The sequence below is a fragment of the Monodelphis domestica genome, chromosome 2 (assembly GCF_027887165.1).
Source record: "Monodelphis domestica isolate mMonDom1 chromosome 2, mMonDom1.pri, whole genome shotgun sequence".
Taxonomy (NCBI): domain Eukaryota; kingdom Metazoa; phylum Chordata; class Mammalia; order Didelphimorphia; family Didelphidae; genus Monodelphis; species Monodelphis domestica.
The window spans coordinates 82,534,003-82,548,585 of record NC_077228.1 but is presented as its reverse complement, the minus strand read 5'-3'; the positions used below and the strand labels follow the sequence as shown (position 1 = coordinate 82,548,585).

The 14,583-nt window shown below is 38.6% G+C and overlaps 2 protein-coding genes across 6 annotated transcripts in view; one reads left to right on the top strand and one right to left on the bottom strand.

Moving 5' to 3' along the window:
• Nucleotides 1-11,714, bottom strand: part of SWT1 (SWT1 RNA endoribonuclease homolog) — a 137,033-nt gene extending 125,319 nt beyond the window's left edge. Inside the window, exons 1-3 of one of the 4 annotated variants that reach the window (XM_007480961.3) lie at nucleotides 11,521-11,714; nucleotides 3,467-3,556; nucleotides 559-651 (exon numbers count right to left, since the gene is read on the bottom strand). In XM_007480961.3, the coding sequence (XP_007481023.2) occupies nucleotides 559-651; nucleotides 3,467-3,547 (174 nt within the window). In that variant the 5' untranslated portion in view covers nucleotides 3,548-3,556; nucleotides 11,521-11,714. Of the gene's footprint in view, nucleotides 1-558; nucleotides 652-3,466; nucleotides 3,557-11,099; nucleotides 11,119-11,413 lie in introns of those variants that run through there. The other 3 variants (XM_007480958.3, XM_007480959.2, XM_007480960.3) reach the window with 3 other exon arrangements.
• Nucleotides 11,715-11,807: 93 nt separating this feature from the next.
• Nucleotides 11,808-14,583, top strand: part of TRMT1L (tRNA methyltransferase 1 like) — a 51,743-nt gene continuing 48,967 nt past the window's right edge. For both annotated transcript variants that reach the window (XM_001375729.4, XM_007480962.3), the window contains exon 1: nucleotides 11,808-12,237. In XM_001375729.4, coding sequence (XP_001375766.3) covers nucleotides 11,808-12,237 — 430 coding nt within the window. The remainder of the gene's footprint in view (nucleotides 12,238-14,583) is intronic.

The following is a 14,583-nucleotide window of genomic DNA, read 5'->3' as shown; positions in this document are numbered from 1 at the left end:
ATTTTGATCTATGCTGCAGCCCTTCCTCAATCCTGTTAGGACTGAGTAGGGTGGAGATTGATTCCAAGTATCTCCATTGTATCAATTCTAAAATCAATCATGACTCAAAGAAATTCCTGTTCTATGCTTAAGCATAGGTCAAAGTCCTTTCCATTGTTCAGCAAAAGGTTTCTGTCCTAAAGTAATCTTAAGAAGGGAGGAGGAGGAACCTCCCATGCCAATGGGGTTCACATTCCAATAGCCAAGACCCACTATCAATAGGAAATTTTTCAAGTATGAAATTTCCCAATGGTGAAATTTCCAACATTTATAAGTCTAAGAAATTTTGAGGTTTACAATTCCACATGTATTATAGTTCTACAAGTACAACAATTAGTATATACAAATGTCATTAGGTTATCAACAAATGTTTTTTGATGAGAAAGTTAAAATTTATAGCCAAAAAGAAAGTAAGTCAAAGTATAAGAGTATTGCAAAGAAAAAATTAATTAAACAGAATGAGAAGAAACAAGATTTTCAATACATAATTTAAATTACTTAGGATAGTTAAAAACTTACCAACTTTCTCTTGCCTAAAGAAGTTGAGCATCTGGAATAAGATGAGATATTAGTGACTGGTGCTTTTGGAGGGATTTTTTTCTGTTTCTTTTCCTAAGAATGCAAGAGAAAAAAGGGAAGAAGAGAAAGTACAAGTTTTAAAAGTGCTGTGAAAAGAGTTCCTTCTAAACATCTTAAATTAATCTATGCTGATTAAGTACTCAATGGATAATATTACCTGCAAGCTATTAGAGAAAAAACAAAAGGATACCAAAATTATATAAGAAGTAAAGTGGGGAAGCAGTTGTGATAGAAAGACTACAGACTTGAAATGCAGTACACCTGGATTCTGTTCTTGAATCTATAACTAATTTATGACAGCAAGCAAATTGCTTAAACTTTCTGAGCCTTGGTTTCTTATGTGAGTAGCATATACCCAATGGCCTCCCAACTTCCCTTTTAGATGAAACATTCTAAGATTCTATTATTTTTTAAGGTTTAGTTAGCCTTTCAGAGCACTATACTAGGTTCCGGGAAGGCAAAGATGAAAAACAACACAATCTTTGCCTTCAAGGACCTTATATAAACAGGAAGGTCTAAAATAAAGAATCAGAGAATCTCAGTGATAGAAGAGACTTAAGAAACCATCAAGTCCAAACCACACCTGAAGAATAAACCCTCCAATATCCCCAACAAGTGGTCAAGTAGGCTTTGCTTAAAACTACTACTTTATAAGGCCCTAAGATAAGCCTTCATTTTGTTAGTAAAGGTTTTTCTCATGTTGAAGATTCTAGGTAAGTTAAGAGCCTAGGTCCCACAGGAGCACAGATTAAAAGCTAGAAAGGACCTTAAAAATCATTAAGTGCAGCCCCTTTATTTCCCTGAAGAGGAGTGACTTGCCCAGGATCACAAGGCCAGGAGAATTTGCCATCAGGGGAAACAAGGTTTTCTTCGTGCCAGGGGTAAATCTTTCAAAACACAGTAATCCTAGTCTACTGTGGCTTTTGTCACCTTGAACAAGTCAGAGATACCCATGGAATTCACTCTTTTACAAATAGTGATGCTTAAGAGCAGAAGTCCCTGTTGGGTTCCTAGACCAACAAGGCCTTCTTGGATAAATTTCAGAAATGTCTTGTAGTTGAAAGGGGGGAGGGGGTTTAGGGGAGAATGAAATGCATCTTTATTTCAATATAATTTGTTTTATTGTAACTCATGTATTTTACTGTGTATATTTTTTTAAAAAGCTCAAATAGCATACAATAATAACTTCTGATAGCATTAATATTAGCAGTGGTAATCAGCAATAATTCATATTAATCTGTGAATAAATATAATATACTCCAAGCTTTTTTAACTATGTCCTTATGTCCTAATACAGTGGTTCTCAACCTTTCTAATGCCGTGACCCTGGAATACAGTTCCTCATGTTGCAGTGACCCCAAACCAAAAAAATTATTTTGGTGGCTACTTCAAAACTGTAATTTTGCTACAGTTATAATTTGGAATGTAAATACCTGATATGCATTATGTATTCTCATTGCTACAAATTGAGAGGTTGAGAACCGCTATCCTAATGTAATTTTAAGCAAGCTAAATCAATAAATGTTCTGCAGTGAAAGATTCAAAACTCCTTAGATGAATCTTCTGATTGCTAACCACAATTGCTAACTTAGGCAGGTAGGTGGTACAGAAGATAAAGCATTGGGCTAGAGTCAGAAATGCCTAAATTCAAATCCAGACTCAGATACTTACCAGCTCTGTGACCCTGGCTAAGTCACTTAATCATTATATGCCTCAGCTTCCTCTTTTATAATATGGATATAATAATAGCACCTTATTCCCAAGATTGTTGAAAGGTTTACATAAGATAATAATTGTAAAGTGTTTAGTATAGTGCCTGACATATAGTAAACACTATATGCTTCATTAGTAGCTATTATTGATACTTGATCTTAGGGAAGTTCCTAGATTAATTCATTTTTTTCAGTGATGATTAGGAAAAGGGTATAAGGCTTCCTAAAAATTTCCTCTGAAAGAAAAAATTAAAGAATGCTTATGATACCACTCAGTGCTATCAAGTCCACTGGTAGATTTGATGCATCCTACCAGGACCCCTTTCCAAAATAAATAGGATAGGGTTATTGCCAAAAAAAATAACTATAGTTGAATGTTCCTATAAACATTCTTTTGAATTATTAATTAATTAGTTAATTAATGATACATTAGCCTGATCTCCTGGTGCTAGTTGTGGGACCATCAATAACATATTCAGTATATAAGGGCTAGGCCCTACCTTAAATACCTTGACTGAGGTGCTGACAATAAACTTCTATCTGCCATGATATCCATACTATTTCTATCTTTTCTTTCTAGGATCTGATTAATCCGAAGGCTATCAAAATCAGGATTAATACAACACTTGAAATTTTCTGACAACCCACCTTGCCCAATCAGGAGATTACTATGGCCTTCACCTTGGCTAGTACCACTGATGGCCATCTCCAAGACTTATCCACATTTATATCCAAATAATATTTGAAACTATCTATTTAAAATCTTACATTCCACTTCAGGTCAATTAAATCATCAGTTTGTGGCATAATGAGATACATAGTAAACAACTCTAACAACAATTAACAAAACTTGACTTATAGCTGCTCCTAATGATATCTATAGACTTAAGAAATAACATAATTATGTCATGCCATTTCATCTTCATAAAAATTGCTTTTTTAAGAAAAAAAGGTTGAGGAAAATGTTACTTTGGTTGTTGTGGGACAAGCAAACCATGACATAGAAGAAAAAAATATAAATTATTTTACTTTTTTCTATGTCAGTGTTGTCTTACTCTAAAAATTAAATTTTCCCCTCAATATAAAAATCGAAGTGTGAAAATATTTTATTTGTGTCATGAAATCAGACTTCTTACTTTTTCATCAAGGTTCTGTGATGGTGATGTGGCCTTTTTCTGAGACTTTTCCAGTTTGCCATTAGAGTTTTTCTTGGACATTGTGAAAAGCTAGAAGAGAAGAAAAGATAAAAAAACATAATTTAAAAGTACATTTCTCCAAATCTTACAATGACCCACTTCTTACTAGAGACTGCCAATATATAAATTTCTACTTCCTGTCAAGAAAGAAAAATCCTGACTTTGGTCTTCCTATCTTCTCTATGTTCTATCCCCTAAGAGAGGCAGTATGACTTAATGTCCAAAACAGACCTCATCATCTTTCCCCCGAATTTACTCCTTTCTTGAAATTCCCTATGTCTATCAAGGGGACCACAATTCTTACAATAACTCAAAATTTCCATGTTTTTCTTCACCAGTGTGGCAACTATAAACCTTTTTTTAAATTATACTTTAATATCATATTATGACACAACTCCAAAATGGAGTTACTTGAGATAAGTGGTTCTAATGCAGATTGCAGCATATAAACTAAACATAGTTACATTTTTCCACAATTGCCTCTGTCAGGCAGATAAGGCTTGTAGATCTTGATGGGACAAACTCTTGACCTGGTAGAGGGGCCTGGAATCATTCTTTTGTTTAGTTAATATTGGATCCCCCTATAAGTTTGGGGTCACAAAAAAGAAACTCCCCTTTCCCTGGCATCACCCAAACATGGAATCAATTATAAGGGATCCCAAGAATTTTCCCACCACATCTGGGTCTGATTAGGAATGCCCTTTCTCCATCTGGGCACTAATACCCATTTTCTCAACCAAGTCCATTTTTAGAGTATATAATTTTGCCACTTAAACCCACACTCCCCATGTCTCCACTCTCAGACAGGGATGAATTTCTTCTCTCTGGGGACAAACTGCAGTGTCTATCTTGCCACTGTGTGTAAATGCTTTGCCAACTTGCTCCCTGAATAACAATAAAGCTCAGAATAGCAGTGTTTCCATACTAGTTTTCTAGAAATACAATATCCAGGTATTTGCTCTAACCCCAAGATCTGAGAGGCCAAATAAAATAGGTAGTCATTCTTTTTTTCATCCTCCCCATTCAAATAATTTGCTAGGTGTTAGGTAAGGGCTAGGCAATGGGGGTCAAGTGACTCGCCCAGGGTCACACAGCTGGGAAGTGTCTGAGGCCAAATTTGAAACTAGGACCTCTCCTATCTCTAGGCCTGGCTCTCAATCCACTGAGCCACACAGCTGCCCCCATCTCATTTTTTTATACTCAAACTTAGTTCTAACCTTTAATTTGCCATTTCTTTCTCTCCAGTAGATTAAGGCAAAAGGAAGTGAGGTGACTTGCCTTTGGTCACACAGTAATTTGAACCCATATCTTCCTGTCCCCAGGCCCAGTGCTCCATGCACTAAGCCACCTAGCTGCCTTACCTGTACTATGGATATTTAATTGATTAGTCATATCCAACTTTTTGTGATCCCAATCAGTTTTTCTACCCAACAATACAAGAACAGTTTGCCATTTCCTTCTCCAGCTCATTTTATTTTATCTTAGAATCAATACTATATATTGGTTCCAAGGCAGAAGAGCAGTAAGAGCTGGGGAATGAGGTTAAGTGACTTAAGTGTCTAAGGCCAAATTTGAACCAGGACCTCCCCCCAACACTCAATCCAATGATTTACCAGCTTCCCCCTCCTGTTCATTTTAGATGAGGAAACTCAAGCAAACAAGTTTAACTAACTTGCCCAGGGTCACACAGTAGTAGCAGTAGCAGTAGTAGTAGCAGTAGTAGTAGTAGTAGTAGTAGTAGTAGTAGCAGCAGCAGCAGCAGCAGCAGCAGCAGCAGCAGCAGCAGCAGCAGTAGTTTCCTAATCAGTCTTCCTGTATCTAGTCTCTAATCTACCCTCCATGCAATTGTCCAAATAAATGTTTTACCTAAAGCACAGGTCTATCATGTCATTACCCTACCCAATAAACTCCATTAGCTTCATTTTATCTCAAGTCAATTATAACCCCCTCAGTCTGCATTTTAAGCTCTTCACAACCTGGTTCCAAAAATCTTTTCCAGCCTTAGTATATATTACCCCCCTTCATACACTCTGTGCTCCAGCCAAACTGGACTTCCAGGAGTTTCTCACAAAGGACATAACAACTGTCTCACAAGGCAACTTTGTTCTTTCCCTGTACTGGAAAGTATGCCATTCTCACCCATAACTCTTCCCACATTTCCCTCAAAGCTCAATTCAAAATTAATACCTAATTTTTAAAAAACAAGTCACACATAGCAGAGATTTGTGGTGTCATAGGCAAGCTTCTTTTTGTTTTTCTTTGAACAAAAAAATGCTAATGTTTACATATGTCAAGTTTATAATTTTTTAAATCAAAGTTTGGCTCAATCAATTTTTTTAATTTTTTATTCAAAGATATTTTATTTTCATCATAACTTCAGAAATTTGTAAAAAAAGATACATGTATAACCCATAATGAATTACATGTAATAACAATTATCCACATATTATAAGATTCAACTTGTCTCTCTTCCTCGAACCTTTCCCCTACTCTGTGAGAAGACAAACAATTCAGTCTGAGTTAGAGATATATTATCATGCAAAACATACTTCCAAATTGGTCACTGTTTTAAGAGAATAATCAAATAAAAATAAAACTTCCTAATAAAGCTATAAATAAACAAACATGAAAGACAGTAAGCTTTGATCTGTATTCCTACTCCAACAGTTCTTTCTTTGCAAGTAGATAGCATTCTTTGTTCCTCTGAATCCTACTGAGTCATTGCATTGTTGAGAATAGCTATATCTATCACAGTTGTTCATTCCATAATATGGCTGCTACTATGTACAATGTTCTACTGGTTCTATTTCACTCTGCATCACTTCGTGTAGGTCTTTCCAGCTTTTTCTGAAATTATCCTATTAATCATTTCTTATAGCACAAAAGAATTCCATTGCTATCACATACCACAATTTGTTCAGTCATGCCCCAATTGATGAACATTCCCTCAATTTCCAATTCTTTGCCACCACAAAAAGAACAGCTATAAATTTTTGTATAAGTAGATCCTTTCCCCTTTTTTTAGTCTCTTTGGGATACAGACATAGTAGTGGCATAACAGGACCAAAAGGGGTGTCCAGTTTTATAGCCCTTTGGGCAATGTTCCAAATAGCCCTCCAGAATGGTTGATCAGTTCACAACTCCACCAATGCTGCATTAATGTTCCAATTTTGACACATCCCCTCCAACATTTATCCTTTTCCTTTATCATCACATTGGCCAATCTGATGGGTGTGAAGTGGTATCTCAGAGTTATTTTAATTTGCATTTCTCTAATGAAAAGTGATTTAGAAGCATTTTTTCATATGATTATTGATAGTTTTGATTTCTTCATCTGAAAATTGCCTGTTTATATCCTTTGACCATTTGTCAACTGGAGAATGAGTTGTATTTTAATAAATTTGACTTCATTCTCAATAAATTTTAAAAATTAGACCTTTATTAGAGAAATATGCTATATTTTCCCCAGCTTGTTGTTTCCCTTCTAATCTTGGTTACATTGGTTTTGTTTGTACAAAAGCTTTTTAACTTAATATAATTGAAATTATTCACTTTACATCTTGTAATGCTCTTTATTTCATTTGGTCAGAAATTCTTCCCTCCTCCATTGATCTGCAGGATAAACTACTCTATGTTCCCCTAGTTTACTTATAATATTACTCTTTATATCTAAATAATATATTCATTTTCACCTTTTCTTGGAATAGGGTATAATATACTGGTCTATACATAGTTTCCACCATACTGTTTTCCAGTTTTCATTAAACATTGGGTTTTTATCCCAAAAGTGGGGGTGGGGGTGTTCCTTTGAATTTATAAAACACTAGATTACTAAAGTCATTTACTCCTATTTATTGTGTATCTAATCTATTCCATTAATGTACCATTCTATTTCTTAGCCAATACTAGACTGTTTTGATGATTACTGTCAAGCATCACTCTCTACACAAGGCCTTTCTTGATCTTCCTAGATACTAGTGCCCTCCTGCTGCCAAAAATTATCTTGTATATGTTTATTTGTATAAATGTCCCCCAACAGAATGCAAGATAGAAACAAGAATCAGGAAAGAACAGCAACATGAAAACCCAGGAGGGCACCCAGCAGCAGAGGGTGATCAAAAATAACAAATGTTAGAGAAGTCAAAAATGAAGCCTGAGAACAAATCTTTAAGTTTGGCAGTTAAGAGATTTTTTACCTTGAAAACAGCAGTTTCAGTATAGTAAAAGTCAGAAACCAGATCAGAAGGGGTAAAGCTATGTGAATAATGAGGAAATACAGGCAACAAATGTAAATGACTTTTCCAAGAATTTAGGTAGGATGAGCCCCGGGGAGTTTGCTTAAGAAGAAGCAAGCTAGCACAAAGTTACTGAGCCAATAAGTAGTGGGAATATATCTGTAAATAGTCCTATACTTCCAACCTGAGTAAAATAGAAAGACCCAGTCTTAAAAAAAAAAAACTATCCAGGTAACTGAGATAAAAAGCATTTTTGTAATGATCTGAAAAATTTGGAGAACATCTTAATTCCATTTTCTCTACTAGGCAGCCCCCTCTATCATATTCTTTAGTCAATCTTCAATTTCTCCCTTGTTTCCTATAACCTATAAACATTGATATCCTCACTTGATCTGTCTATCTCCATTACCTATAATCCTATATTTCTCCTCTTGTGCCTTAAACACATTGAGAAAGTCATCTACAATAAGCATCTCTACTTCTCATTCTCTTCTAAAGTAACCAGTCTTTTCTCCCTCCTCCATTCCCCAAGATTTTTTAGCCCCCCTCTTTCTGTATCAATTTGGAGAACCAAGTCCCATGGTACATGGTGCTGTGAGGGAACTCAGATTGAAATCTTTCTGATCTCCCTTAAAGACTCTTTATTATACTCTGGTAGTTAACTTTTTATAGTTGACAATACTATAATCTAAAATGATAGTTACCATTACATATTTATCTAGATTTAGTGACTAAGATATTTCTAAAATACTAGACAATCTTTGAACTTTCCATTGCTGTTAGTCAGTGGTCCAACTCTTAATTCACTGTTATACAATAAATCAGCTGTAGATTCAGGTATAGAATATAAAATTTCTTGATAGAACTCTAGATCTGGAGACAGAAAGAGCTGAAGTCATATATGGCCTTGGACACTCACAGCTGTGTGACCCTAGACAAATGGTTTAACTTGTGACACCTGTTTGCCTCAGAGTCCTCATCTGTAAAAAGGTAAAAATAATAAATAGCACTTTCTACCTATTGATGTTGTGAGCATCAAACAAGGCATTTGCAAAGCACTTTTCAACCCTTTAAGTAATGCAGATATACTGGCTACTCTTTAACATACTAAAATTAAACACATTTCACCAGAATGCTTCACAAAAAAAATGTTTCTATGAATCTGAAAAAATAACATCCTCACCAATTTACATTCATATAGCACTTTCAAGTTTGCCAAGCATTTTACATACATAATCTCATTAGAACCTCACAACATTGTGAGGGAAGTACAAAAAGTGTTGAAAAAACACTGAGAGTTTAAGTCACATCACTTTTAAGTGCCTAGGAATGAGCTCCAAACCTGGGGTCAAAGGGCATAAATTAGGGGAAATTAAGTGGCTCTATGGCTAAAGAGCCAGGTCTGGAGTTGGGAAGACTGGGTTCAAAACTGCCCTCAGACATTTCCAAGCTGTGTGACCCTGGGAGAGTCACTTAACCCCAACTGCTTTGCCCTTATTGTTTTTCTGCCTCAGAACCAATACTAAGTATACATTCTAAAACAAATAGTGAGGGTTCTTTGTTTTTTTAATAATTTTTTAAAGGCATCATTTCAAATCTTAAGCAAGTAAGTCCATTAAGTTCTCATACTATTACATTTCTTCACTTATAAAATTCCATCTCTAACTTTATGATCCTAAGATCACCCCCCTCAGAGATAGCATTTAAACAAGCCATCCTAACTCCATGTAGATAGATGCAACCCAAGCAACAACAGACCTAATCAATCTGAAACCCAAAAGATAAGGTCAAATAACTCTACTTCATCAATCCAATAAGCGTCTTTATTTTTTAAGAAGGTACTACTCGTGGCCACATTTTGGAGGGGTGCAGAGATTGCTCTTCCTATTTGCCCAGTTCCATCTATTACTTTTACAGTAATAGAAAAAAGCCAACCCAATATTTGAAATTCTTATTTTCTCCTCCTCCCCAACTGCAATCCTGACAAAATGTCCTTTTCATTATTCTCCTCACTCCACACAGATTGATTATCTCCAATCTTGGTATTTTTGCACTGGCTGACTCCCACACCTGAAATATATTCCCATCTTACCTCTCTCATTAAAAAAGATATAAATGCTAGTAGCTATTGTTAATTATTACTTAAAATGCAACTCAAGTATCAGCTTCCACATTAAGCCTTTCCTGGTGCCCTAACTGCTAATGCCTTCATTCCCAAACTAACTCTTATTTAATTACTTTGTATGTGTTTGGCTATGTATGTGCATATACACCGGTAGTGTATATACAGACTTCTACATATACCTGTATACAAATAACTACATATATCATTACATATGCATAGAAGTTATTTTTTACATATTCTGTATATCTCTTTTTATATACTTTATATATACTTGTATCCCTATTCAAATGTATTGGAAGTAAGAATTGTTTCATTCTTTTTACTTGTATCCCCAACATCTAGCACAAGGCCTTGCACAAAGTAGGCTCTTCATAAATATTTGTTGGTTGACTGCTTTCAGATTACACTGCTGGTGAAGTAAAAGAAAAAAAGACAATACAAGAGAAAAGCACTGGGTTCAGAATCCGAAAACTGAATAGCTAGTCTTCTCTCTGGACCTCAGTTCCCTCAGTTTAGAAGGCAGAGCTAGACGACATCTAAACTCTTTCAACTCTAAATCTCATAATCCAATGTAGGGGAGATCTACCAAAACCTTTTTGCATAACAACTGGGGGGGGGGGTTGTAACCTCTAGGGAGGATCAAAAAAAGCCCTGGAGGAATCCCAATATGCCACCACCCCGAAGCAGATCCTACTCAACTCCTCATCACCTCCCATCTGGACCACGGACCACAGCTTCAAATTTGCCCGCATACCAATCCATCCTTTACTCGGGTCGAACCAGTCTTCCTAAAGCGCAGTTCTCATCTCTGTCTCCTCTCCAACAACAGGGCTTTCAATCACCCACTACAGTATTAAATGCACAATCCTCTAATTGATATTCAAAACCTTTCATAACCTGTCCCCCACCTTTCCCCTTCACTCCTCATCCTCTCTCATCTTTGCCCAAGACACATTCCATTTCCAGATTCTGGGAATTTTCTCCAGTCTTCCTCAAGCTAGGCCCTGGTCACTCCTCTCCACTTCCAGGCTTCCCTGGCTTCCTTTAAGTCGCCCCCAAAGTCCCACCTTCCCTTCCCTTCCCTTTATCTCCCATTTTTCCCCCACCCCACCGCATCGCATCGCACCCCACCCCCACCCCCGTCCCCTTTAATCCGGGCGCCTTCTCTCGGAATTTCTCGCGCCAACACGTCCCATCTACATTTTGTACGTACGGAGGGGTTTATTTGTTCTCTGCCCAATTAGACGGTAAGCTCCCTGAGGGCAGGGGCTGTCTTTTGTCTGTCTCGGTATCCCCAAAGATTAGCCCGATGCCAAGTATCGGGAGGCGATTATTAAAGGCGCACTCACAGACAACTGACTAAGAAAGGCCCTTAGGAATTCCACGGGTTGAGCCGGTGTGGGTCCTCTGCCTGTCATAGGAAGCTCACGGAAAGAGACCAAAATGAAATACCGAGCCGGGGGCGGGGGAGGAGACGGCTAGTGTGACTAAACTTTACCAAGAACAAAAGCAAAAACGGAAGGGTACCTAGCCGAGGAGGGACCACCAAAACGCCACCAGAGTGGACCCAACCGTGTGAGCCGCGACCCCGTCACCAGCCAGGCCCTCTTCCCAAGAGACCCTCCACTACTCACCCCAGCGGGCAGCAGCACCGAAGGCCCAGGCCCTAACAAGGATCCCTCTGCTCCAATGCCCCCTGGGAATTGTAGTTCTCTTCTAGTCTTCCCGGGAAGCTCGCGCGTTCGGTTTGTTTTGGTTTGCTTTTCTTTCCCCTTTCGAGCTTAGAACGCCTCCACTCCCCCTATCCCCAACCCCTTCTCTAGGCCTCCTCCCTCCCTGGCCTCTCAGTGCAGCCTGGGTGTTGTAGTTCGTTCATTGTTCAGAGGGTGGAGAATAGATTCCGAGTACCAGTGAATGTGCCATGGAAACAGAACTCTTTTACTTCATTGGACAGAGCTCACTACGTCAGTGCGCAGGAGTGCGTGGAGGCCTCCGGGACTGGGGAACCTCCGACATCACGGAATACCGGTGTTTCCCTAGGTCTTTGCCTGAGGAATCTGGGCGCCTTCCCCTACCCCCCACCCCCATCTCCCACCGTCAGCATCTCCCGCCCTTGCCTACTTCTCTCCCTTACCCCCGCGCCCTCCATCGCGTGACCTGCTGGGACCAGCGCCGCGGAGCCCCCCCGACCCCCCCAGGGCCCCACTCTGGGCTGGGCGTGGAGGCGGTAACTATGGAGAACATGGCGGAGGAGGCGGCGCCGCTGCAAGTGGCCGAAGCGCAACTTGAGCCCGAGCTGGAGCCAGAACCTGAGCCAGACCAGACGGCCCGGGGAGCTGCTGCGGAAAGCAGTAAGGGGAGGGGCCTAGGAGTTATGGGGGCGGGCTAATAGGGTCCAGAAACCAAGGCCAAACTTGGGGGGAAACTGAGGCAGCCCCACGTGTCAAAGAAGGCCTGCACGGGTGCCTGCGGAACTTCCAGGAGGTGCTGTCATTGGAGGGGATAGAAGCAACTGTAAGATGATCGGTTTCCCCCAAGCCTGACTTTATGTCTGTGCTTGTGGGACACACATGCATACATGAACTTTTGCACATATGTGTATATGTATATATGCATTTGTGTTTATGTGTACATGTGTACCTGTGTACCCCGAACTTTTAAGGTTCGCTAAAAGCATATTACAAACATTAGTGCATCTCATCCTCACGCCAACCCTGGAAGGTAGCCTCTATCATGATTCTCATTTTATAGGTGGGGAAACCTTAGTCACAGAATGGCTGAAACTAAATTTGAACTTGGGTCTAACCGACCACCAAGTCCATTGTTCCATACACTGTACCACTTAGTTGCCTCTGAGGCTTGGAACTATCAGAAAAGGCTATTTTATTGGCTAATTGGGTTTAGGTAGAGAAATAAAGACTGATCATTCTTAAAGTCCCAAATCAGTAATTCCTATGATAAATTACTTTATCTTTCTCTAAATCATTTTTTTAAAATCCCTATTGGGTATTGGTTCCAAGGCAGAAGCATGGTCTAAGCATTTCGGGATAAGTGATTTTTCCAGGGTCACCCAGCCAGGAAATGTCTGAGATCAGATTTGAACCTAGGATCTCCCATCTCCTGACCTGGTTATCAATCCACTGAGCCACCTAGTTGACACCTCTCTAAATCATTTTTTCAAGATTTCTCTATTAAATGCCTCCAGTAGTGTGCTGGCTTCCACAGCGCTGATTGAGATCAGAAATTCAGTCTCCAAGGATCTGTCAGTTATGTTTCACCTCCCTGTGGTACTGAATGAATAAATTCCTGTTTAATAGGGATGAATTATGTCTACAAGCATTCAAGTGTCTACATGCCAGCTGCTACACCAACCAAGTCTGCCCTCAAGGAGGTCAGAATCTAATGATTTAGGTTCTTGAGAAGGTTTATATGTATAGCCTTTATAGGTTTACAATAAATTAATTTTGCAATTTGCCTTTAAAATGTTAGTTGTCTATCTAGATTGGCCTCTTATGCTATTTTGAGGTTTTATCCGGGTCCAGCCGGATACAACCGTGGGGTCCGTGAAGTAGCCACCTAAAAGATCATAGGGGGAGAGAGGGGAGACCAAGCACGCAAGAAAGACAGAGTCAGTCTAGTGGTGTCAAGGCTTGTTTATTGCAGGCACAGGGTAAGAATATATACACATGAGGTGGGGGGAGGCGGTTGGGGAAAGAATGAGGAAGGAATGTGAAGAATTTTATGGTTTGTGGCCCTTGGTCTAACCATACCTATTTCCAGGTGGTAAAAACTTGTTTGTTCAGATTCTCAGAAACCCTTATCTTGTTCCTGGTCATAAGTTTTCCCCGTTTATGGTCTCTTGACAAGGTTTCCCTGTTTGGGGGCACATTTTCTATTACTGGGGTATCAGAACATGTGAAGAAGATAAGGGAAACATACTCTGATGGGTTTTTTCTTCTAAAAATCTTTTTTTAATTCTCACATGAAAGGCAGGCACATGATTGAACCTGACTCTGATCAACCTTTTATTCATTTCAACAGATTGCAACCCTGTTGTTTGAAGTTAATATTGATAGACCCTTGAACTCATTAATATGTAATTGGATTTTTTGCTGTAATCATAGTAAATAACACTCCATGTGAGGATAGACGGGACAAGGTCTAGGGAAAATTAACATACTTAAAATCCAAAAAAGGATTTAGAGAAGGGAGAGCCATGGAAAGAAATATTGTGGAAAAATTAATTAATATTTGGTGGTTTATGACTTACAGTCAAGGCATCAGTGTAGTTTGCTATAAATATATATTAAAATTTTATTTAGTAGCACAAGGAAAAAGTGCTACACAACTATAGACATCCCAGTTATAAAAAAGGTTTTCCAAAATTCATTCATTGGAACATTTCTTATGACATTGCTATAATTGATGGATATACTTTACTATAAGATTAAAGTTTCTCTCATTATAGTGTGAAAATGATGGTGGGCTTTGAAAGGGCACAACCTGGTCTTGTACATAACAAGCTTGCACAGACTTGGCAGTGCTCTTCTAAAGAGAATAATAAAACTAATTCAATATTAAATATTTAATAGCTGTTGAATCTTAAAACTGCACCAAGATTTTTGGGACACCCATTATGTCATTTCTAAGGAGCAACCCAGTTAACTTTGGAAAGATTTATAACCAGTTTGGTCAAA